The 21625-nt window shown below is 39.3% G+C and overlaps 3 protein-coding genes across 7 annotated transcripts in view; all 3 read left to right on the top strand.

Annotated features, from left to right (window-relative positions):
* The window catches only part of nav1b (neuron navigator 1b), a 75418-nt gene extending 68133 nt beyond the window's left edge, over positions 1 to 7285 (top strand). For all 5 annotated transcript variants that reach the window (XM_063910616.1, XM_063910621.1, XM_063910619.1 and 2 more), the window contains 7 exons: positions 1146 to 1381; positions 1477 to 1631; positions 1724 to 1795; positions 2670 to 2866; positions 3008 to 3126; positions 3259 to 3456; positions 4130 to 7285. In XM_063910616.1, the coding sequence (XP_063766686.1) occupies positions 1146 to 1381; positions 1477 to 1631; positions 1724 to 1795; positions 2670 to 2866; positions 3008 to 3126; positions 3259 to 3456; positions 4130 to 4213 (1061 nt within the window). In that variant the 3' untranslated portion in view covers positions 4214 to 7285. The remainder of the gene's footprint in view (positions 1 to 1145; positions 1382 to 1476; positions 1632 to 1723; positions 1796 to 2669; positions 2867 to 3007; positions 3127 to 3258; positions 3457 to 4129) is intronic.
* A 506-nt stretch (positions 7286 to 7791) lies between these two features.
* On the top strand, positions 7792 to 19911 carry mybphb (myosin binding protein Hb). The gene is made up of 10 exons (XM_063911731.1): positions 7792 to 8080; positions 10968 to 11102; positions 11727 to 11894; positions 14780 to 14868; positions 15153 to 15348; positions 15839 to 15978; positions 16070 to 16229; positions 17164 to 17300; positions 18355 to 18541; positions 18674 to 19911. Exons 1-10 carry the CDS (start codon positions 7837 to 7839, stop codon positions 18703 to 18705), a joined length of 1488 nt encoding a protein of 495 aa, XP_063767801.1. The 5' UTR covers positions 7792 to 7836; the 3' UTR covers positions 18706 to 19911.
* LOC134883395 (nischarin-like) lies at positions 9174 to 10489 on the top strand. The gene is made up of 6 exons (XM_063911732.1): positions 9174 to 9446; positions 9538 to 9591; positions 9720 to 9777; positions 9877 to 9930; positions 10049 to 10102; positions 10228 to 10489. Exons 2-6 carry the CDS (start codon positions 9589 to 9591, stop codon positions 10296 to 10298), a joined length of 240 nt encoding a protein of 79 aa, XP_063767802.1. The 5' UTR covers positions 9174 to 9446; positions 9538 to 9588; the 3' UTR covers positions 10299 to 10489.
* Positions 19912 to 21625: the final 1714 nt, after the last annotated feature.

The following is a 21625-nucleotide window of genomic DNA, read 5'->3' as shown; positions in this document are numbered from 1 at the left end:
GCTGAGGGAAACCTGATCCCAGTGCAGCCAGGCCCAGCTGGTCAGCCTGTCTCAGACACATGGGCCCCAAAGATGTGAAGGCAGAAAATAAGACTGCTGCAGGCTGGTGGGAGGGGGGGTGGAAGACTCCCTACACTTGATGCAAAGTTATTTTCAGAGCCAAATACTTAGCCTCAATGTTCCTTATGAAGGACATGCAAGGTGATATGAATCTGTTTTCCAACGTATTCTTTCACAAGCTTATATCTAAGTTCTCCCACACTTCACCGTTCCTTCGCTCCCTTCACACGGTTCCAGTGGCTGGCGAATCCGCTTCAAGACATTGGTACTGGCCCAAAGTGCTTTGAATGGATTAGACCCTTCATTCAGGACATGATAAAACCATACACTCCAGCACATTAACTTTACTCTTCGTCAGCCAATTGACTCACCTCTCCCACACATTGGTTTGGACCCACATGTACCCCTCAACAGAAAGCTCTTCATAGATATCAGGACAGCAAAAAGTCTGCACTTCAATCACAAACTAAAAACCCACCTAGTTTTGATTGCAACATGACCAATAAACCAAAAAAACATTGTAGCAATACAAGTTGTGGTGACTATTGCCACTCAATATCACAGAGGGATTGGCTAACCTGGCAAACTAATTGGACGCGTGCAATCTCCATTAACGCTGCAGTTTTAGTTTTTTCAATACCATCTATTTCCAAAGAAAAACAGTGTGTGCACAGCTACACGGTCAACAAAATTGTTGCTCTTCCCAGTCCCAATCATCCGCACCTGTGCCGGTGAGGTCACCTAAATACCCAGTGCCCCATTGCGCAATCTAGGTTTCACAAACAACACCAAAAACATACAAATGGGCGCAACAAAAATATTTATATCAATTGAGACTAATGCAGCAGCACTTGAAAGGGTTTGGCTTACTTAAAGCAAATGCAAGTTATATGCTGTTCGGAGTTTGTATTTTCATCGTTTATTGCCGTTATTTAAGTCGCTTTGGATAAAAGAGCTAAATGACATGTAATGCAATGTCATCTTATTTGGATCAAACTACAGGTTATCGCCATTTCTCATTTCTGATGGGTAATTAGCAGAGAGTGATCACATAGTTAATCATCACTGTTCCTCACTTTGTTCAGGTTTGAAGGAGAAGTGTGTGGACAGCCTTGTATTCGAAACCCTCATTCCCAAACCCATGATGCAACACTACATCAGTCTGCTGCTCAAACACCGCCGCCTCATCCTCTCGGGGCCGAGCGGGACGGGTAAGAGCTACCTCGCCTCCCGGCTGGCTGAGTACCTGGTGGACCGCAGTGCCCGTGAAGTCACCGACGGCATCGTGGTCACCTTCAACATGCACCGGCAGTCATGCAAGGTGACAGAGTGACGACCCATACAGTTCAACACCGTATTATTTGGCGTGTCATGTCAAAAGCTTCCTTTCCTCACGGTTGCTCTTTCTCTCCTCAGGATCTGCAGCTTTATCTTTCCAACCTGGCCAATGAAATCGACAGGGAAAGCAGCGTGTCAGAAGTACCGCTGGTGGTTATTCTGGATGATATTCACGCACCGGGTTCTCTCAGTGAACTTGTAAACGGTGCTCTCACCTGCAAATATCACAGATGGTACGCTCCACTAACTCATACTGAAAATAGCCACAAGAATATTTATGTGATCACTTATTGTAATTGAACTAACATTGTTTTCTGTCTTTTAGTCCTTACATTATTGGAACGAGCAACCAGCCGGTCAAGATGATCGCAAACAATGGCCTTCATCTCAGCTTCAGGTTGGTTAAAGGAACGGTTGAAGATTAACTTCACGATTTGTCTTTTTTTAAATGGCTGTAATTATCCTGATTACACTGAAATTAGATCTGAAGCTCCCCCTGGAGTCTGCAAGTCAATACGATAAAAAAGACTTAAAGCACGTCAATAGTCATTTCTGAGTAAATGTGTTTATGTGATCTGATACAGTTGGACTTTGTTCAGTGCCATAAATTATGACTGTACTGTGTTATGGTTGAGACTTCGACAAATACTTATTTGACTATTTTGTGAAATAGCATTTCTAAATGTTCTGCATAATTGTTGTTTTGTTGTTGACAGGCTTTGCTTTTAGACTTATGTTGGACAATCAAAACAAAAATCTCCCTAAAAACTGTTCTACATTAACAACATGAAACCCTTTCACACATTAAGGAAAACGGAAACAGATATATCCTTTATCTGTACATATAAATACAGTTATAGGGTTTGTCTGTGAAACTTTCAAAGTAACAACATTTTGTTGAATCTAACTGATTATAAGATATTGCAATATAAAAATGGAGAGGAGAAGACATGTGAAATTGAACCACCAAACTGTTTTTTCTGATGTTGCTGGTTACTTTCATTTCCATTACATTAAATGTCACGTATCTAAACCAAAAGTTTAATCAGGTTTCCTCTTCAAAATGTGGTACATTTAATTTGTGGATCTCAATAGAAATGGCGACTAAACATTCCCTACAGGTTGGCCCTTAACTATAAATTTAAGGATCTATGTTGATAAGTGGGTTACTGCATAGACATAATCTAATAAGTGGCTTAAGAAGTAGCCTATGGATGTACACAGTTCTGGGTCTGTATTTTGACTTTTGTGTGACTTGTTTTGCATCTTAGGATGGTGACCTTCTCCAACAATGTGGAGCCGGCCAACGGCTTCCTGGTGCGCTACCTGCACAGGAAGCTGATGGAGTCGGAGGAGGAGAAGAACTTGACCAATGAGGACCTGATCAGGGTGTTAGACTGGGTGCCCAAGCTGTGGTATCACCTTCACGCCTTCCTGGAGAAGCACAGCACATCCGACTTCCTTATCGGTATGACACACACTCTTATCAGGGCATGACTGCAGGGCTGAAGAGAGCTGCATTTCAATTTCGTAGCGAAATGTTTTTGTATAAATGATGTAGAATAGTTTGTATTATAATGTTCTACTTTCTATTGCCGTGTCTCCTCAGGGCCCTGCTTCTTCCTGTCGTGTCCGGTCACGGTTGATGAGTTTCGATCGTGGTTCATTGACCTTTGGAACCACTCTATTATTCCTTACCTGCAAGAGGGAGCCAAGGACGGCATCAAGGTGAGAAACCACAGATCAGGAAAACGGTCTGGGACATGCATTAGATTTTTCTCTACGAATTGCTGATGGCTCCCCTTTCATAGGAAATGTTGCGCTCTAATTATACCGTCATGGTATGTTGTGACGCTGCAGGTCCACGGGCAGAAAGCAGTATGGGAGGACCCGGTGGAGTGGGTGAGGGGCACGCTGCCTTGGCCATCTGCCCAGCAGGACCAGGCAAAGCTGTTCCACTTGCCCCCCCCCAGCATCGGCTCCAGCAGCCCCGGTCAGCCCTGCGAGGAGAGGCCTCACAAAGAGACTCCACCCAGCTCCATGGAATCTGATCCACTGGTGAGAAAGCACTTCAGTCTGTCTGTCAGAAGGGCTTTGATGGGCTGTACCAAATAATGCGTAGCTCCCAAGCTTTATTGATTCTAAACCAACTTTAAAAAACTTTTATTCTGTTCACTTTCTGTATATCTGCACACTTGCTGATAAAGATTAGGATACACTTATGCTATTGGAATTATTTTATTTATTTAATTAGGTTTTGGCTAGAAGTCCAAGTGTATTGAACAAACATAGATAATTGCAAAAATTCATATGATTTTAAGTAACACATTATTTCACCTAATTTCCTTTTAACTGGTGTTGAACCTTTTAAAAAACAACATTTTCGATAGGTTCGAAAACTGTTCCATCTCTGGCCTGCCGCACATAAAGAGGAAGGCACATGTTTATTTTAATAGCACCAAAATTACATTTACATTTTTGGCTTTGAAACTTTAAAAAATATTAATTGGATGAATCCTATTTTTCAGATTGAGTGTTTTGTTCGAGAATTTGTTTTGTATTTAAGTGTTATAACATAAAAGCATATGACAAATCTGCAATGTAAAACCTCAATTAAAGCTTGGAATGTAAAAGTATTGAGACAATGGTACAGCCCTGCAGCTTTGATCAACACAACTGCAATGAATCCTGAAGTATTACTAATTTCTTCAATCTTTCTTTTTTGTTTTAGATGGCAATGCTTTTGAAACTTCAAGAGGCTGCCAATTACATTGAATCCCCAGACAAAGAAGACCCTAGTCTGCCAAAACTTTGAACACAAAGCTTTCACTCAGCACTTCAAATGTATAGTTTTTTTTGTTTTTTTTTGTCCACTGTGATGATACAGTGCATGTTCAGGAACAAACAACCCCTCAGAAAAGTCCTTCCCACAGTAGGCTGAAAGTATAACTGGAAAATTACAAATCATTTTATTACATACAGTATTTTCAAATGACTGTTCATACGTATTAAATGAAACACTATATTGTATTCCTTTAGTGTATATTTTGACATTCACTTTAGTTCCCTTTACCAACACATGAGCACTCATTACCCTTAGATCGGTGCTAATAGATCACTAATTGTCTCAGTGTTTAGACTTCAGGTGATTTCTGCAACAGCATTACTTGCATCATGGGATATGTAGTGTTTGTCAACAGGAGATATCCTCCTTCATGGTGACTCACTTTGGAAAAGAGTATGACAGCATGACAGATGCTACTATTTATTGCAAAGTTCTTTGGTACATATCTACTGTATAAGTCTTTGAAGGCCAAATCTTATACATATGCAATGTTAACTTAGCAACCAGAGCGGGTGAAACGATTAAAATGCCTTAACAACAAAGACGTCACCTCAGCTTTATCAGAGTGAACCGGTGCTTTTATAAAATATCATCCATCTAAAACTGTCAGGAATCAGTTCAACTTTCTGTATTATTTAAGTCAATTAATAATCTTTTTTACAATGTAAAATTATGAAATATTATACAATCAATTATAAGTATTCTTTTTTCACCTAGTTTAACATCTTCGTTATCAGTTAAACGGCTTTAAGTTTTAAAAAATACACTTGCTGTCATACTCTTTTTGCTTAAAACAAACCTATTTACTAGTGATGTGTGTTTTGTCGCTGCACAGTACCATATTTTATTTTTCAAGCACTTAATTTGTGCCACCAATGTTGCTATGTATATCAGGTATTAGATACTTTTTACACAGGGATAATACAACACAACCAACACTCTTCGATTAAACAGATTTAGTAAAAACTATTTGAATCCAAACCAGATTTTCTTTTATAGGAAAGAGTACATTTGTTTCAAATCTTTCCCCCCATATTCAGAGTAGCTACTATATATATGGTGTACATACAATCAGGCTACATCACATTTAATTATATTAGTTGGTGCAAATATCTAGTATACTGAACCAAATATTGTACTTTAATCATGCTTCTTGACTGCCATGCTAGTGGTTTAAGTTCAACTCTGAATGTATAGAAAACACGTATACAAATTGAGCATCATCAATCATCTTATAGGTGCTTTTAAAAGAAGCCTTATCACAAAGCTCCACTGCAACACAACATCTGAGTAGAGTGACTTTAAAGCTACCTAGGCCCATTTTTAGTTTCAAAAAATGTCATAATCATCATTAAGTTACATATGGTGCTCTTTAACAATGTCCCAAATTGCTTTAGTGTTGAATAAAGATCACATAGACTTTTCAGGGTAGGTTAGAAAAGTGTTGTGTGTCCTACAGTAGAACTTACAAACACTTAAGTCATGTGAAATAGACCTGGATGATCATTTTTTAGGACATGTTGAAGACATTAGGTAGAGAGAGTGAAGTCATGTGTGACATTGTATGGTGTTCATCCATGTTGGTGTCAAAGTGAAACTGGAGAGTAGTTGTTCCGAGGCAAAAAGGAAAAGATTTAAACACTTTTTAAGGTGCTTTGTGTAGATTTTGTATGTAAAAACATAAGCCCTGAAGGTAAATAGCAGACATTAGTTGTTCAAGTGTTGTCAAAACAAGTCACCTGTTCATCCCAAACTGTGTCATTTTTAGGTGCTCAGACTTCACATGTACATAAACCCTGTAAATGAATGTTGGACCACTTTTATGACAGCTCAATAAGAAAGTTAAACATTTTAAATGCTATCTGAGCTGCTTTTCGCTTCATTCTTGCACAGTTAGGCTGGTAACGAAACTTCAAGCTAATCCGCGGCTCTGATTGGTCTCAAAAGAAATGAATGAATTACAGACAAAGAGCCAAAAGATGCCAAATGGACAGTGACCCTCACACTGGTCACATGGCGATTGGGACTAATGTCACTTACTGTAAATATTTCAGGTGTTAGACAGTGATATCAGCCCTGGTCTGTTTCTGCAGGTTCCCCAAAGCCATTAGCTCAAGCTTCTCATCTAATTCACTTGTTGTTGTGCCTGTTGCTCTGTAGTAGCTGTTAATTGTGTTCGCTTACTAGTGTATCAGGACTATGCAGCAACTTCAGGTCTGTCTTTGAGTTTTTATTTGGACCAAATTGCAACACAGGACAAAAGTGAAAGCTTGTACTAAGCAGGAATCTTAAAGAGAGGAGGATTGTTGGGCGTTGCATTGAAAACAGGGTAGATGTACGTAGGTAAAGAAATCAAGCAGAAGCTGTGTTTTGTGTTTTGTCTTTGATGAATGGCAACAAAAGTCTCATAACTGGACTTGGTCAAATCACGATAAACAATCAAACAAAAATGTTTAAAAATTGAATTATGAGAATGAAATCAGCACTTAACTGTTTGCATAGGTAATTTTATGTAGAATCAAACCAGAAGGCCAATACAGGTTGCTGAATAGTCATATTTTTGCAAAAGCTTGTTGTGGACTAAGCTAAGATAAAAAGAAAAAAATGTATGCAGTATCTAATGTCACTGACGTGGAAATGTCAAGGGTTCCTAAGTGTTGTAAATGCATGTAAACTTGCTGTGTGATGAGAAAAAAAAGATGACATTAATGTAGGCTATTGTTTAGGAAATTCATGCTAGATAATGTTTTCCTTTGTAATACTCAAAATATTTGATATTTCCTTTTCTTCTTTTTCTAACGAATCCTTTGTAAAACTTAATTTCTCTATTTTGTACAGGGCATCATTGTAAAGATTGTAAATAGGGCAGCATTCTGGATGCAGCAACAATCATTGAGGAGGGGAAACACAACAAAAATCATCCTTGAGAAAAAAGGTTTATTTCTTCAGAGTTTGGTCCAAAACATGAATAAGGCATGTTTCTGAAGGCTTTCATCCACCTATCACTGGTTGTTGGAATCAATAAAATACATGTTATATTTACTCTGTTGCCTCCTGTGTGTCAGTTTAACAGTCATGATTTATACAAATAATAGGAAATATACAAACAATATTGCATTTGCTTTAGGGAGGATGAAGACAATACACTGTACAATTGCTATAAAAGTAAAAAAAATAATATATTTTTTTATATGTATATAGTATAAATACATTTTTTTAATTTTACATTTTTAAATAATCATAAGCATGATACCACACATCATGATTGTAAATGCCACGGAAAAGCACAATTTAATTAAATAATTCCTGGTAGCGTGATCCATATATTTCTTTATTTAATTGTGCTTATGTTTTCATGTTTTAACATGTTTTACTTAAGTAGGCCAACAGTTAGCTATGCACAGTGAGCATTGATGAGAGAGACAAACAGTCAGGGCAGCCTGACTCAGACTGTATCTGTTACATGTAATTCATTAGGGGGCGGGGCTTCGACCTACCGGGTCCTTTATAAGCCCGCCACCTCCGCACAAATGACGGCATTGGATCCAGTTTGGAGGACTTAACGGAGTTGGGAATTAGCAGCAATCGCCACAATGCCGTCCAAGCCTGCCCCCATCAAGAAGGCGGCGAAGAAAGAACCAGCCAAGAAGGAGGAGGCTGCCCCGGCTGAAGCAGCACCAGCTGAGGCTGCACCCGCCGAAGCTGCACCCGCCGAAGCCGTGCCGGCCCCCGTTGAGGGCGAGGCTGCACCTGCTGAGGCCGCCCCTGCCGAGGGAGAGGCCCCCGCGGCCCCGCCAGCTGAGGAGCCCAAACCACCTACCCCTCCACCCGCAGAAGGTAATGTACCGAGCGCAGCGCCTGAGCCATGACTTACAATCAATGACAATTGTTTAAAGTTTTAAATAAAGCCCTAGTAGTCGGTTCACCTAACGGTAAGCACGCGGTAACCTTTACGCACACGCATTTGTGTGCAGTCAGCGTAAAGTTGTAAGGTGGTAAGTTGTAATGGCAACGAGTCGTAGCCATCGGCATTAGACGGAAAAGCATGGTTAACTGCATAAACCGCCTGCTTCACACCACTTTTCTTCAAGTTACTGAAAGCCATACTCTTGCGATCTTTGCACTTAAAGTGCGCTTTGCCTTTCTTTTGCAAAACTGATGTTAACTTGTATTCACTTGTGAGGTTGTTGCTAATGTGAGCTGTTATACCTCAGTGAAAGTTCCATCTTGATGTAAAAAAAACATAAAATCCACATTTTTTTTAATTGTCAAGATGGAGGCACTGGTTGCTGTGTTGACTTTCTCAGACTGATGTGTAACGCATATTATCAACACACTTCATATTAAAGAAAAGTGACTACTGTTTCTCAAATGTAACCTCTAATATCTGCTGCTCTCACTCATGAGCTCCTGTTGCTGCAGATGAGCCAGCCGCCGACGGTAACCCTGAGATCTCAGTACCACCAACAGTTTCTGCTTGTTCTAACGTCTCCTTTTTATTTTCATAGATATAACCTCTTTTGTAACATTTTGAAACTGTCCTGTCATATTTTCAAAACGTTATGTGTCTACTGATAACCTCTAACCTCTAATATCAGCTGCTCCACCTGCTACAGCAGAACCAGCTGCCCCTGCTGATGGTAAAATCAGTGTATTAACTGATGTTACAACTTGAACCTCCAGCAGGGAAATCTAACTGTACTAATATTGAAAGCTTATTTATTCTAACCTCTTATACCAACTGCTGCTTCCGTTTTAGGAAACATCCCCTGCTCGTAGAAAAATCTATGTTTTAACAACTAAATGCATGTTAGAAAAACTTAGAACCCCTTGTGGTAAAGCTTACTTCACTAATGTCTAATTCTAATATATCCAACCGCAGCCCCTGCTGAGGCCCCTGCTGATGGTAAAATCTGTGTATTAACACAGATCTTATACAAGTGTTAAAACTTGAACCTCCAGCAGTAAAATATAACTGTATTGAATGCCTGTGAATTCTAACCAGTTAACCAGCTGCTGCTTTTGCTATAGGTAGCAGCCCTTTCTGATAGAAAAAACAGTGTGTTAACAAATATAATGCATATTAAAACAACTTTAACCCCTTGTGGTTAACTCAACTTCACTAATGTCTAATCCTAATATCTGCTAACCTCTGCAGCGCCCGCTACAGAGGAACCGGCAGCCGCTGAGGCCCCGGCCGAGGGTAACAGTTTATTAACACATATCTTAAATAAGTATTAACACTTTAACCTGACTTCACTAATAACTAATGCTCCTCTAACCTTTAAAAACAGCTGCCGCGCCCACTACAGAGGAAGCACCAGCACCTGCTGAGGCCCCTGCTGATGGTAAAACACACTATATAAGATCAGTGTATTAACACAGATCTTATATATGTATTAAACCATGAAGCTCCTACAGTTGCGGTGAAGCACACTAATATATAATACTGATATCTTCTAACCTTTAATGTCAGCTGCTGCGCCCGCCGCAGAAGAAGCTCCAGCTGTCCCCCGCCGAGGCCCCCGCTGAGGGTAACAGCAGTTTATTAACACAGATATTGGATAGGTATTTAACCTTGAACCTCCTACAATGAAACTAATAACTAATGCTCCTCTAACCTGTACTACCAGCTGCTGCACCCACTGCAGAGGAAGCGCCAGCCGCGCCTGAGGCCCCCGCTGATGGTAAAGAAAAGAGAGGAAAAACTGACATCTTTTATAAGTTTATTAAATCCTGAAGCGTCCTCCTCCTACAGTAAAGCTTACTTCACTAATACCGATATCCTCTAACCTCTAATATTAGCTGCTGCGCCCGCTGCGGAGGAAGTGCCAGCCGCGCCTGAGGCCCCCGCTGATGGTAAAGAAAAGAGAGCAACTACTGACATCTTTTATAAGTTTATTAAATCTTGAAGCGTCCTCCTCCTACACTAAAGCTTACTTCACTAATATCTAATACTGATATCCTCTAACCAATAATATTAGCTGCTGCGCCTGCTGCAGAGGAAGCCGCCGCCCCCGCTGAGGCCACTGCTGATGGTAAAACAATGACATGAGGCACAACAAACATCTTGAATTATTAAAATCTTCAACCTCTCACGTTAAGGATAACCGGACTAACTGACTTCTTTACGACACTCTGATGCACATACATTATCATCTGTTATAACATGTCCCATCTGCTTAATGCACTCAGTATTAATATCTAACATTTAATAATAGCTGCTGCCGCTCCTGCTGCAGAGGAAGGTGCTCCCGCTGCTGACGCCGAAGCACCTGCTGATGGTAAAACAGAACATGTTCCTGCTCACTCCTCCCTAAGAGATGACGTTTGAGTCAGATTGGATAAAAAGCTTTTTTTTTTGCTAGCATTGTAAAGCAAAGAGCTACAAGTAACATAACTGATCTTTATTTGATGCTCAAGTATTGCTCAGCTTATAACATGCTACCAATAATAATGCCAATGCCTATCTAACATTAGCTGAAGCTGCTGAAGCCCCTGCAGAAGAGGTTAGACCCGCCACACCCCCTCCTCCTCCAGGTAAAGGTCTATAAAGAAAGGAGACTCAGATTGATTCCACTTCCATCTCTTCTTCTTTTTTTATCGCATTGTGAAAGTAAACAACCGGATGAGCACCTCTAATGGATCTCAACTTCGATTTGTGAATGATTTTGTGCATTTCTGCAAATGTCAGTTGAATAATTGACTCTTTTATGGTTTGCAGAGCCCACAAGTGTCCCTCTGGATCTGTTTATTGAGGACAAGAATGACACTTCAGTCACTATCATTTGGAGCCAGCCCGAGGTGATCGGAAACTCTGGTCTGGATGGATACACAATTGAGGTCTGCAAGGATGGAAGTAAGTCCCTCTCTGCTTTTGACCGAATACCAGCATGTGCCCATAAGGGGTCAGATTATTAATACCCCTTGACAAAAATGTCAGTCAGCTGATCTTTTTTAATGTAAAGCTTTTATATGCATGACTTATTTACTTCTTTTTTATAATCATTATCCTACAAATATATGTAATTACATCTATACTATTTCAGTACCTTTTAAACACACATTGAGGAACATGTTAAATTGCTGTTTTAATGCGGGCCAGCCATATCGGTTGCAGCTGTCACCGAAGTGTCACTCGCAGAGTTACATCTCGAGCTTCCTAACTTCTCCATACAAGGAAGGAGGCATTTCAGGAGCTGCTGCAGGCTCCTGTTTTTAGACTTACAGCACTAAGCTCATATCAGCAGCCCTTGAATGTAGGCTGGATTTAGCAGGGCACTCTGTTTACCCAGAGAACACCAATTTCCTGTCTAATAATACAAGATCATTTGTGTCGAGCACAATCCCTCTATTTCAATTACAAAGCCGCCTGCGGTTTTAACAGTCGGACTACTGTCTGATAACAGTTAAGTTTCCATACTATGGAGATAAACAGCTGCCCTGTAAGTGTGTGCTTGCTTTGTGTTATCTGTACATTCAGCTGAGGACTGGAAAGCTGTCAATGAGGATCTGCAGAAGTCCTGCCGCTACGTTATCAAGAACCTGACCACTGGTGACCGCCTGAAGATCCGTGTGGTGGCTGTGAACGCCGGCGGCCGCAGTCCCCCTCTCGCCCTCCCCGAGGCCGTGCTGGTGAAGGAGGTCGCTGGTAAGAAGTGTTCACAAAGACAAAAAAACGCAAAATCAATCACAGCACATCAACATGTAGTACTAACAACCGTTATCAAGCACAACAAAATAACTGTTTTTTACCTCTTTATGATCAAAATCATGTAAGAAATAAAACAGCAGAACAGATTTTTCATATGGAAAATTAAGCTTTAAAACACAAAAAAATAAATAAAATTCCCTTAAAAATGTTTTAAACCTGCTATGTCCAGGAAATAATGAACACTTCCCAAATGTGTCCAGATAATGCGTACATATTGTGTCAAACGTAACGTAATATTTATTGAGACACAAAGATCTCAAATAAGGAGCCAATTGCTACTAATTCTTTATATTTAGTTCTCAAGATTTGCCTCAGGCATGAAACATGTCTTGATGTCATCTTCTACACTGTCAAATCACAAACACGTCTATTTTTAAAGTCCAATAAATGTGTATTTAAAATGTTTATGGGGTTATTACATCAGGACACCTTTTAGTTTCTGAAGCTATCTTATGGGATTAAGCTTATGTTCTTACCCTGCATGGTCTATTACATCTGTAAAGTTAAATGAATAAGACACAAACTATTTGACACAGGTCTGGCTTAAACTTAACAGAGCATTTTATCAAGGGGAAAGGGGAGCTGTAAAGTGCAGTAGTCAAACTAAAGCAGCTCAGCTATGTCTTCTCCTCAGCTGTCCGTGTCCTGCTGGTACATACCTGCAGTGTTAACGGTATAAAACTTCTCTCACGTTTCCACTTTGACTGGAAAACTGATCCACCTAACCACAGTGAGATAACTACTCATTTGTAAAGTAGAGAGGTTTTACAGAAGCCCTACACTTAAAAGTGTTAATTATAAACGTTACATCTAAAATGATTTGTGGTAGAAATGATGATGGGCCCCAGAGGGCTTTAAAAGGACGAGCAGCGTTAGTTTGGCTCAGTTCCAAATCATCCTTACGAGTAATGGAGAGCCGAGCAGGGAGGGACAGAAACATGATCCAGCCGAACTGGTAATATTTAAAAAGTCACGTCCATATTCACCGGGGGGCCAGCATGTTTTGCAACAACTCATGAATGGTTTCCGAGAAAATTAACACAAAGCTTTGTGAAAGAATAGCTGGGATGTCGCTGCTATTAACACAAATTTTTCTCTAAGAAGGGCTTGGCATTGTATTGTGGTCCCTGTCATGACTCATGCTGATGGAGTGTCAGGCTGCCCTGCCAGATCGATGGTGACAAATGATCTGAGAGGCGAGCAGGTGGGGGGGGGGGAGATGCTAAATTCCAGTGGGTGGGGGTGGGTTCACTTTGAGCTCACTTCTCAGGTGACACCCAAGTCTCATGACGCTTCCAGAGATTCGCTGTTTATTTTAAAAACATGCCACGGACTTTACAGGGGGAATGTTCATTAAGGTTAATCCTCTCTTAATGAAGTGATAAGACACCTAATATGCTGTGTACTATATGCTCTAATAAACATTTTAGCATCACATCACTCTTTTACTTTTTTAAACCAAATAATGTTTGATCCAGGTAATGTTCACGCACAAGTTGCTTTCCTGCTTAACTATTTCCTGCTTTTAGTGCATTCTCATGTGAGTTACTGAAGGATCGGTTGGTGCGTCATGAGGCGAGCTGATATACTCCAGAGCGCTTCTTTATTTAGAGTTAGGACAAATGTTGCTATGCTGAACTCAGCAGGTGGTGCTTCTCAACAAATCACTTTTACAAATGAGCCGGGGGGGCTTATGTATGATTTCAAGTGTCACTTTGGCTAACTATCCTCTTGATTTTCTTTTTATGAAGATTTAGGCGCTTCATACAAGGTAATACGTAGAGATGAGCCACCAGGGTACCTCATGTCTGATATTCAGAATCCCTGTATTCGTCCCACAGAGGGGAAATTTAAAAAGGTCTCTGCATTTGACCCATCCTAGTGTTAGGAGCAGTGGGCTGCCATTATGCACAGCGCCCCGGGAGCAGTGTAGGGAACGGTGCTTAGTGCTCCTTGCTCAGGGACACCACGATAGCACCTGGTCTTTCGGGAACTTTGCCACCCCCCCCTCTATTAAATTGTTATACATCTTTATATTCCCAACCTGAAATTTTCACCTCTGACACTTCAATGTACTGTGTTATTTGAACTTCATTTGATTTTAGAAGGCAATCGTCCATTTTGGACAACACATAACATTAAACTGGGGAAGAAAAAAACAATTGAAAAAGGGTCAATTAAAACACAGTTATAGTTTTCAAGGTGAGTTTGAGTAAATATCTGACAAAAAAACTAGATAAAACAATAAATGTTAAGGAAATGAATACAGTATTTATTTGAAAAAAGATTGCAACATAAACCAACTTGCAAATAATTCAAATACTTTAAACATTAAAAAGTAGCACAGAAAATAGCATATAATGATACAAACATACACATACACAAAAACTAACTATTCCGTAGTCCAGTCTGTAGCTCCTGTCCTAAATATTATGTGCTTCTCCATTTATTGACCTTCATATAATCTATTCTTACTTTTTTATTTTTCGTTGCACCTTTAACCCATCATGGCAATGAAAAATGACAGGTTTGCATCCCCCTGTGGACAGATAAAGAGCTTAAGAGATAAAGAACTTTAAAAAAGGGTTACTTTTACAACCAGGGAAGACACACTGATGGCACCATTGAAAAGTCCTTGGCTTAAACAGGCTCAGATCTGCTCAGTAGGTTTATCGATTTCTTCAAAATTTGCAGGTCACAAAAAAAAAAAAATCCTTTTGTTTCACTCCAGAAATCTCTCGACAGATCCTAGCTCTCATTTTGTCTTTTTGAACTGATCCTCCACTGATACTCTAATAACTATTCATTGGTGTTTCTTGTAGATCGTCCCAAGGTCCGCCTGCCGCGCTACCTCAGGCAGAGATACGTGGCTCATGTTGGAGATAAGATCAACCTGACCATCCCCTTCTCGGTAAGCTGAAGATCAATGTGTCATTCCTGTAAATGCATCATGAATAAAAATACAGCACTCCTCCTTATTTCATTTTTTTGGTTTATTCATTCATTTATTAGATTTTGTATTTCAGTTGTAGTTCTTTTTAATGTGCTGCAGCCTGGGCTACTTAAAAAAAATATGAGTTTGTTCTCTGTGTTGTTTGAAACGCTGTGTGTTATGGGTACTTTGTCTCTTTACTGCAAACCAAATCTACCTACGGGTACAGATGAATGACCCGGGCCCGTGTGATTTTTAACCAGGGCAAACCCAAACCCGTGGTCTCCTGGACCAAGGACGGGCAGCCCCTGGACACCAAGAGGGTGAACATCCGCAGCTCGGAGAGAGACAGCATCCTGTTCATCCGTGTGTCCGAGAGGGATGACTCCGGTGTGTACGAGATGTGTGTGAAGGTGGACGACTTTGAGGACAAGGCTCAGCTCATCCTGCAGATCGTTGGTGAGCAAAACGTTTGGAAGAGGAAATGATGATACAGGGGAAAAGAACGTGGAAGATTTAATGTTGTGTACCGCAGGGGAAAACCTACTTAGGATGCATTCTTATCTACATATAGCTGTTTAATATTAAATTTATAGCAGTCATAAATATTCATAACAACATAAATGAATGTATAATGACATTAGGTCAGATATCATAATACATGTCATAACTGCTGGTGTTTGACTTTACTTAAAAATAATAATGAACTCTTTTATTGACTTCTAACTTATTGAATCTGCCTATATCCTAATAATTTCACTACTTCTTTTTACCACATTATGATTATTATAGTGCTTTTAAAGCATTATCAAAATATTTTACTGAACTGCAACTGCATGAAGCTTTAATTCAGAAATGTGTTATTATCATTACAATGTATTAAATAAATAGTTTTGTGAGTTAAATATAAAAACTGTTGGTATAAAACTTGTTTTTTGGCTGTTCCCAGAGCTGCCAGGGCCTCCCGCCAGTGTGAAGGTTACAGATACCTGGGGCTTCAATGTTGCTCTTGAGTGGACTGCACCCAAAGACAACGGAAACACAGAGATCACAGGCTACACCGTTCAGAAGTCCGACAAAAAGACCGGAGTAAGTTTTCACTATGAAGGCAGTGTGTGTGCAAGGGCAGAAAAAAGTGCTCTTTATTGATAGTAAATCCTTCCTCCTGATGTGTCCACAGGACTGGTTCACTGTCATGGATCATTACCATAGAATGAATGCCACCATCTCTGACCTCATCATGGGCAACACCTACAAGTTCAGAGTGTTTTCTGAAAACAAGTGTGGAATTAGCGAGGAGGCTACAGTTGCAAAGGAGGAAGCCTCAATTGTGAAGATTGGTGAGTTCATCGCCCAGCAGGGACAAAAACACAGAGAATTCACCCATCGCATCCACTGAGGGAGTTATGTGTTCAGTTTGATTGGCCTGATTTTTTTTTTATTAAATTTGACGATGAGGTGGATCATAGGCCAGGGAAAAACCTCTTACATATTGTAGAGGGTCCAAATTAAAGGCAGATGCACACATTACTCTTTACTTTCATTGACATTTCTAATGGGGGATTTTCAGTTATCATGTCATTGTAACTACCCTAGCCTTCCAATTTAGTTTTGGACAGTTTTAGTAGCACTCATGCTGTATTAAAAGTGCTTCATCTACTAGTAGGCTTTTAACTCAGCCCAATAATTTCACATTAAGTCATGGAAATTGGTCTCCACTTTAGGTAGACTTTAAAACTCAGAAAGCTCTTGCATTAATCTTAGAGCGTAGATTATTAGATCAAAGTGCGACAATTACGGATTATTTTCATTATCGATTAAATTAAGAATACTTTATTTAGTAACGATTAATACTTTAAGTAATAGATAATGGTTAAGTCAATTAAAATTCCAAATATGGCCATCACAACTTCCCAGAGTTGAAACAACACATTTTTCTTTTTATTGTTTTAAGATGGAATCAGATAATATCGGAAATGATTGATTTTGTCTTCTATAAAATAATGAAAACGATGAAATTATAATTAAACAAATTTCCAAATATGTTATAATAATACAACTGAACAATATATTTATTATTGAATCCAAGTGTGCTACCCACCATTTACTTTTTTAATTCCATTGGGGGAAAAACAAGAAAAAGAAACTTGGATATTTCAAAGAACTGTTGGAGAAACTGAGATGAGCATGTTTAAAAATCACAGAACAATAAAATACTCTATTCCCATTCAGTGTATTAAATGCTTCATGTCTGTTTCTGTTTCTTCCCTCCAGGCATTGACTACAAACCTCCCGAGTTCAAGGAGCGCGACTTCACCGAGCCGCCAAAGTTCACCACCTCTCTGACCGACAGAGCCACCACCGTCGGCTACAGCACCAAGCTTCTGTGCTCCGTCAGGGGAATGCCAAGGGTACATTCACAGTACAAAATCTTTATCTATGACCAGTATCATCCAGCAGTTACACAACTTTAGCAACAACATCCAGCCGTTGAACTCTGTTGATCGACAGATTCTACATTTAAATGTATTCTACATTTAAATTCTACATTTAAATGTAGAATACCTACTACCTCTGCTTGCTCATAGTTTGTCCACAAAATGTAGCTTATAAATTCAGTGTGTTGAATGACCAAATCTGAGTGTAATTTTATACAGAACCGAGGCAGAAATACAAAATAAGCTACTGCAACATAAATTTGACAAATACAGATGGAGAGAATGGGCTAAAGCTTGCTTTAATGAATTATCTATATTATTAGGTCCCTGAAGGATGATTTTCATATATAATATTGAGGGATTAATGGAAACAAATGACTGCCTGGATACCTGGAGGTCTAAAACAGTATCATTTGTGATGAATCCGAGTTGTTATTTTAAACTTCTGAACAATTTTGCACTCATTGTTTCCTTCACACCCATGGTGCCACTTGTCAGCAGATGAATAACCATTATGTAGGTGGTGAGTGAATGTATTGAGAGTTTCCCTCACTCGTTCATCCTTCCCTGTCAGTGTGCTGGAGTGGAGAATGTGTGGGATCCCGTCCTTGTTAGCCTTTCTGTCTGAGGCTCTTGCTTCCTGTTTATGCTCCAAATCCCACCTGCTCAACAAAAGCACAGTGGTGTAGATGAGTCTTGATGAGAAGGATAGAAAATGTATTCTTTTCTCCTGAAGAGGAGAAGAGTTGGAGCAAAAGGAGGAGGAGGGGAGTGCGACAGATCAGCGGGGTCACATGTGTAACATTCCCTTATGGGGCCCCAGGTGGTCCTCACCATGTCAGTGCCGTTAAAACCCCAAAACAGGGTGTGTGCTGTGTCCACTTCAATCAAAATGCTTTTTCAAGCCATGAAACACAACTATAAATAGGAACAAAATGGGTGCTTGTTAGTTTGTGAGCTAATGGTTGTGAAAAAAGTACAAATGCAACATGTTTTTGCTCACTTAAGTCTGTTTTTTTTTCAACAGCCCAAGGTTATTTGGATGAAGAACCAGATGATTATTGGAGAAGACCCAAAGTACAGGCAGATTTGCGTCCAGGGTATCTGTTCTCTGGAGATCCGTAAGCCCGGTAACTTTGATGGTGGTGTGTACACCTGCAAAGCCAAGAACAGTCACGGAGAGGCAGTTGTCAGCTGCAAGCTGGAGGTCAAACGTAAGTCAAGAGCTCAACAATATACATTAAAGAAACTAATTTAACCAATTATGGATGCAAACATTTTTTTTTCAATTGAGGTATTGGCTTTGCCAGTATGTGTATTAACATTTATGTCTTTATTTTTAACAGAGATCGCGGTTCCAGATTCAGAGAAGAAATAAGTCAACATTCACATTCTCACAGGTTAGACATCATCAAATCAAAGGGCCAACCTTGTAAAATATACATGAGAATAAACTCTGATTTTATTATATTTTCGAGTAAAGTTGTATTTTGTTTAGTAGCACAGCATGATTATATGGGAAATGCTTTGAAGGCAATAAAATCTTGAGAACATTAAACTGGATGCTTTGGATAGGTTGATCTATATGAGTCCTGAGGTGACATCTGCTCTCGCCGTGATTTACCCTCCATACATGGAGGGCACTAAACTTGGAAAAGGTTGCTCCTGCCACTGAAAGAGTCCTAGAGGTAGCTCCCATAAATTAAATCTCTGAAGGCTCGTCGTGTACTCGGCAAGTTGGCTCACTGTAGTCACATTTCCACGACTCAGCAGCAGCAATAGTGAGATCCAGCATTTTATTTGCAGGTTACACCCTCCACACTAACACTTTGAACATTTTTGGACCTTTAATCTGTCTATTCATGTATGTGTATACAATCCAACATAAGAAAATTGCTAGATAACACTATTTTTAAAACAGATTCATACATAGGTTTTAAAAAATACAGAATTTATTGAATAAAAATACTTATTTTCTTTTATTTTTTAAGCAATTCTGATTCTCTGCTGTCTATATATTACAGTGCCAACTCCTTTTTAACACCTGTTGTTGTTGTTGTGGTTGTTGTAATTTGTTCATCTGTTGCGCACCCAAATTAGGAGCAGAAGGAATGAGGCCTTTGCAGCATAAGGTGCGTGACACTTTTAGCCTTTCTAAAACTGTCATGAACAATGTCTTGCCCCTTAAACCCACACTACACTTAATTTATGGAAATATACTAAAACACAAATCAAGCAATACACAATTAACAGTTCATTTAAATAATTTATTTAACAGGAAGGTGCTGGATCCCTGGAAGAACATGTATATATGGCCGGTGACCACACTATCGAAGGGTTGTTGCCTGTGACCTCTTGACGAGTGTTACCCTGTGTTATGATGAACAATTGTGTCACTTTATGCCTTTATCGTTCTCTACATTATTAAGTCCACATCCATGTCCACAGTCTGCTTTTTCCCAACGATACTGTCTATGGTAACTAAATGATCCTCTTGTCAGTCTAACTAGGTGTACACCAAGACTTGTTAGGAGAACTTCTTTTAACATCTACGTGTTTATATCAATAAATAATTTTATTTCTGGTTTTGTTTTGTTTTTTCAATGCAGTGTGTTCTTTAAATTAACATCACCATGAAAAGGGTAACAATACAACTTTATATTGTTCTTCACATAACAATAATAATTCTAAATACCATAACATATACTGTATGCACAGTTTTAATAATAAATTAATAAAATGCTTTAAAAAGTTGCAATCTTGCATTTAATTTATATACATTTTATTATACCATAGTTTTGGTTAATATTGATTATTTGTTTAAATTAGCTAATGCTGGAGTTCAAAAATGTGATGATGTTCCCTTTTAGTTTTGCATGAAGTTCCATAGAATGTCCTTTTGCAATCAGTTAAATCAGTAAAATAAAAAGTAAACTAGAGACATTTATCTCAGACATGTAGACAATACAATATTTACAATGAGTAAATCCTCCAATAATAAGTGGATAATAAACTGATATTTACTTGGGTTTTAAAGGAAACTCCTTTTGTAATTAGTAGAGAAATAAATACTTTCACAGTAGCCTATACTTTTATATAAGATGCATTAAACACTGCTTCACGTAGTTTTCTGACAAGCAGCTCTTGAGCAGAAAGCTACTGTATCTCCAAGTTGATTACATTTCCCCCCTAAAGTAACACTCAGCTTCGTGTAGCCTCAGTGGCAGCACCCAGGTTTAATTTGGAGGCAGCTCTCTATTCATCTGGCTCGTAATAACCCATGAACGTCACAGTATGCCAAAACTTCCATAATATTCATACCAGTCTGTAATCCTGATCTTGTAGCTATTTGGATTTGGAGTTATTGGCATAGTGATGCAGAACAGGATGCCAGAGAGATCCAGGTTAAAGAGACACAGGGGTTGACACAGAGGCTGACAACATAAACCTTCACCTCGCTCTGATTAGTTGGGAAACGACTGGTAAAATGTGCTTTTACCAGTCGTTTCTTTAGAAAAAAAAATAAAGATTGATTTAGAAACCACAAAGGAAAATGGGGAGAAAATAGAAGTGGAGAGTTTATTCTTAATCAGTGTTTCAAAGCATCAAACAACAACGTTTCCCTCCCTCACATGACCATGTTCATATTTTGTTTACAGATTTTGTTTGACAATACACTTTTTCCGGGATACACCACTAGAGTTTCTGTAGAGAAAGTTAGGAAGCGATCCGCATGGTGAGTGACCCAGCTTTACAATCCATGTGAGTGTGGCGCCCTCTGGTGTTACATGTGAACAGTGACAGTTAAAGCGAGGATTGAAAGAGCAAGCACATACATGGATTCTACCTCTAAAAAAGAAAAGGAAGATCAACATGGTTAACTTACATTTGATTAACAAATTTTGACCAGATATTTCTACCATTGTAAGCTTTAAACTTGCTCAATTTGTGTCATTCTGCTTTAACCTGTGGGCTTGGAGCCATAATGGGTCTCAGCCCTACTTATGGTGCTCCCTGGATGCTGACATGCTGCAATAGGGTCATGGAGCAAGAGACTCTGTCTAATTTAGGTCCTGCACTGAGAAGGTTTCAAACCTCCAATGACAACTATGATTTATTTTACTGACGTATAGTGTAGGATGGTGATTAACTTTAAACACTTTAACTTAAAAGTTAGTGAGTCATTTTCTGTTAACTGGTGGTAATATTAACATTATTTTTCTTTGTCTCTGGTTTTCATTACTTGGGTTTATTTTAAAATTTATTTTTGTGTTTGAGTTTAATTTGAGCAGATTTAT

Source organism: Eleginops maclovinus, chromosome 20 (assembly GCF_036324505.1).
Source record: "Eleginops maclovinus isolate JMC-PN-2008 ecotype Puerto Natales chromosome 20, JC_Emac_rtc_rv5, whole genome shotgun sequence".
Classification (NCBI taxonomy): domain Eukaryota; kingdom Metazoa; phylum Chordata; class Actinopteri; order Perciformes; family Eleginopidae; genus Eleginops; species Eleginops maclovinus.
Note: the sequence above shows the minus strand (reverse complement) of the source record. Positions and strands in the feature narration are given on the sequence as shown.

Coding starts and splice junctions, on each gene's coding strand:
- mybphb (XM_063911731.1), top strand. CDS start 7,837: ATGCCGTCCAAGCCTGCCCCCATCAAGAAGGCGGCGAAGAAAGAACCA. Junction 8,081..10,967: donor TACCCCTCCACCCGCAGAAG/GTAATGTACCGA, acceptor TATGGTTTGCAG/AGCCCACAAGTGTCCCTCTG. Junction 11,103..11,726: donor TGAGGTCTGCAAGGATGGAA/GTAAGTCCCTCT, acceptor CTGTACATTCAG/CTGAGGACTGGAAAGCTGTC.
- LOC134883395 (XM_063911732.1), top strand. Junction 9,778..9,876: donor CGCCGAGGCCCCCGCTGAGG/GTAACAGCAGTT, acceptor CTGTACTACCAG/CTGCTGCACCCACTGCAGAG. Junction 9,931..10,048: donor GCCTGAGGCCCCCGCTGATG/GTAAAGAAAAGA, acceptor CTCTAATATTAG/CTGCTGCGCCCGCTGCGGAG.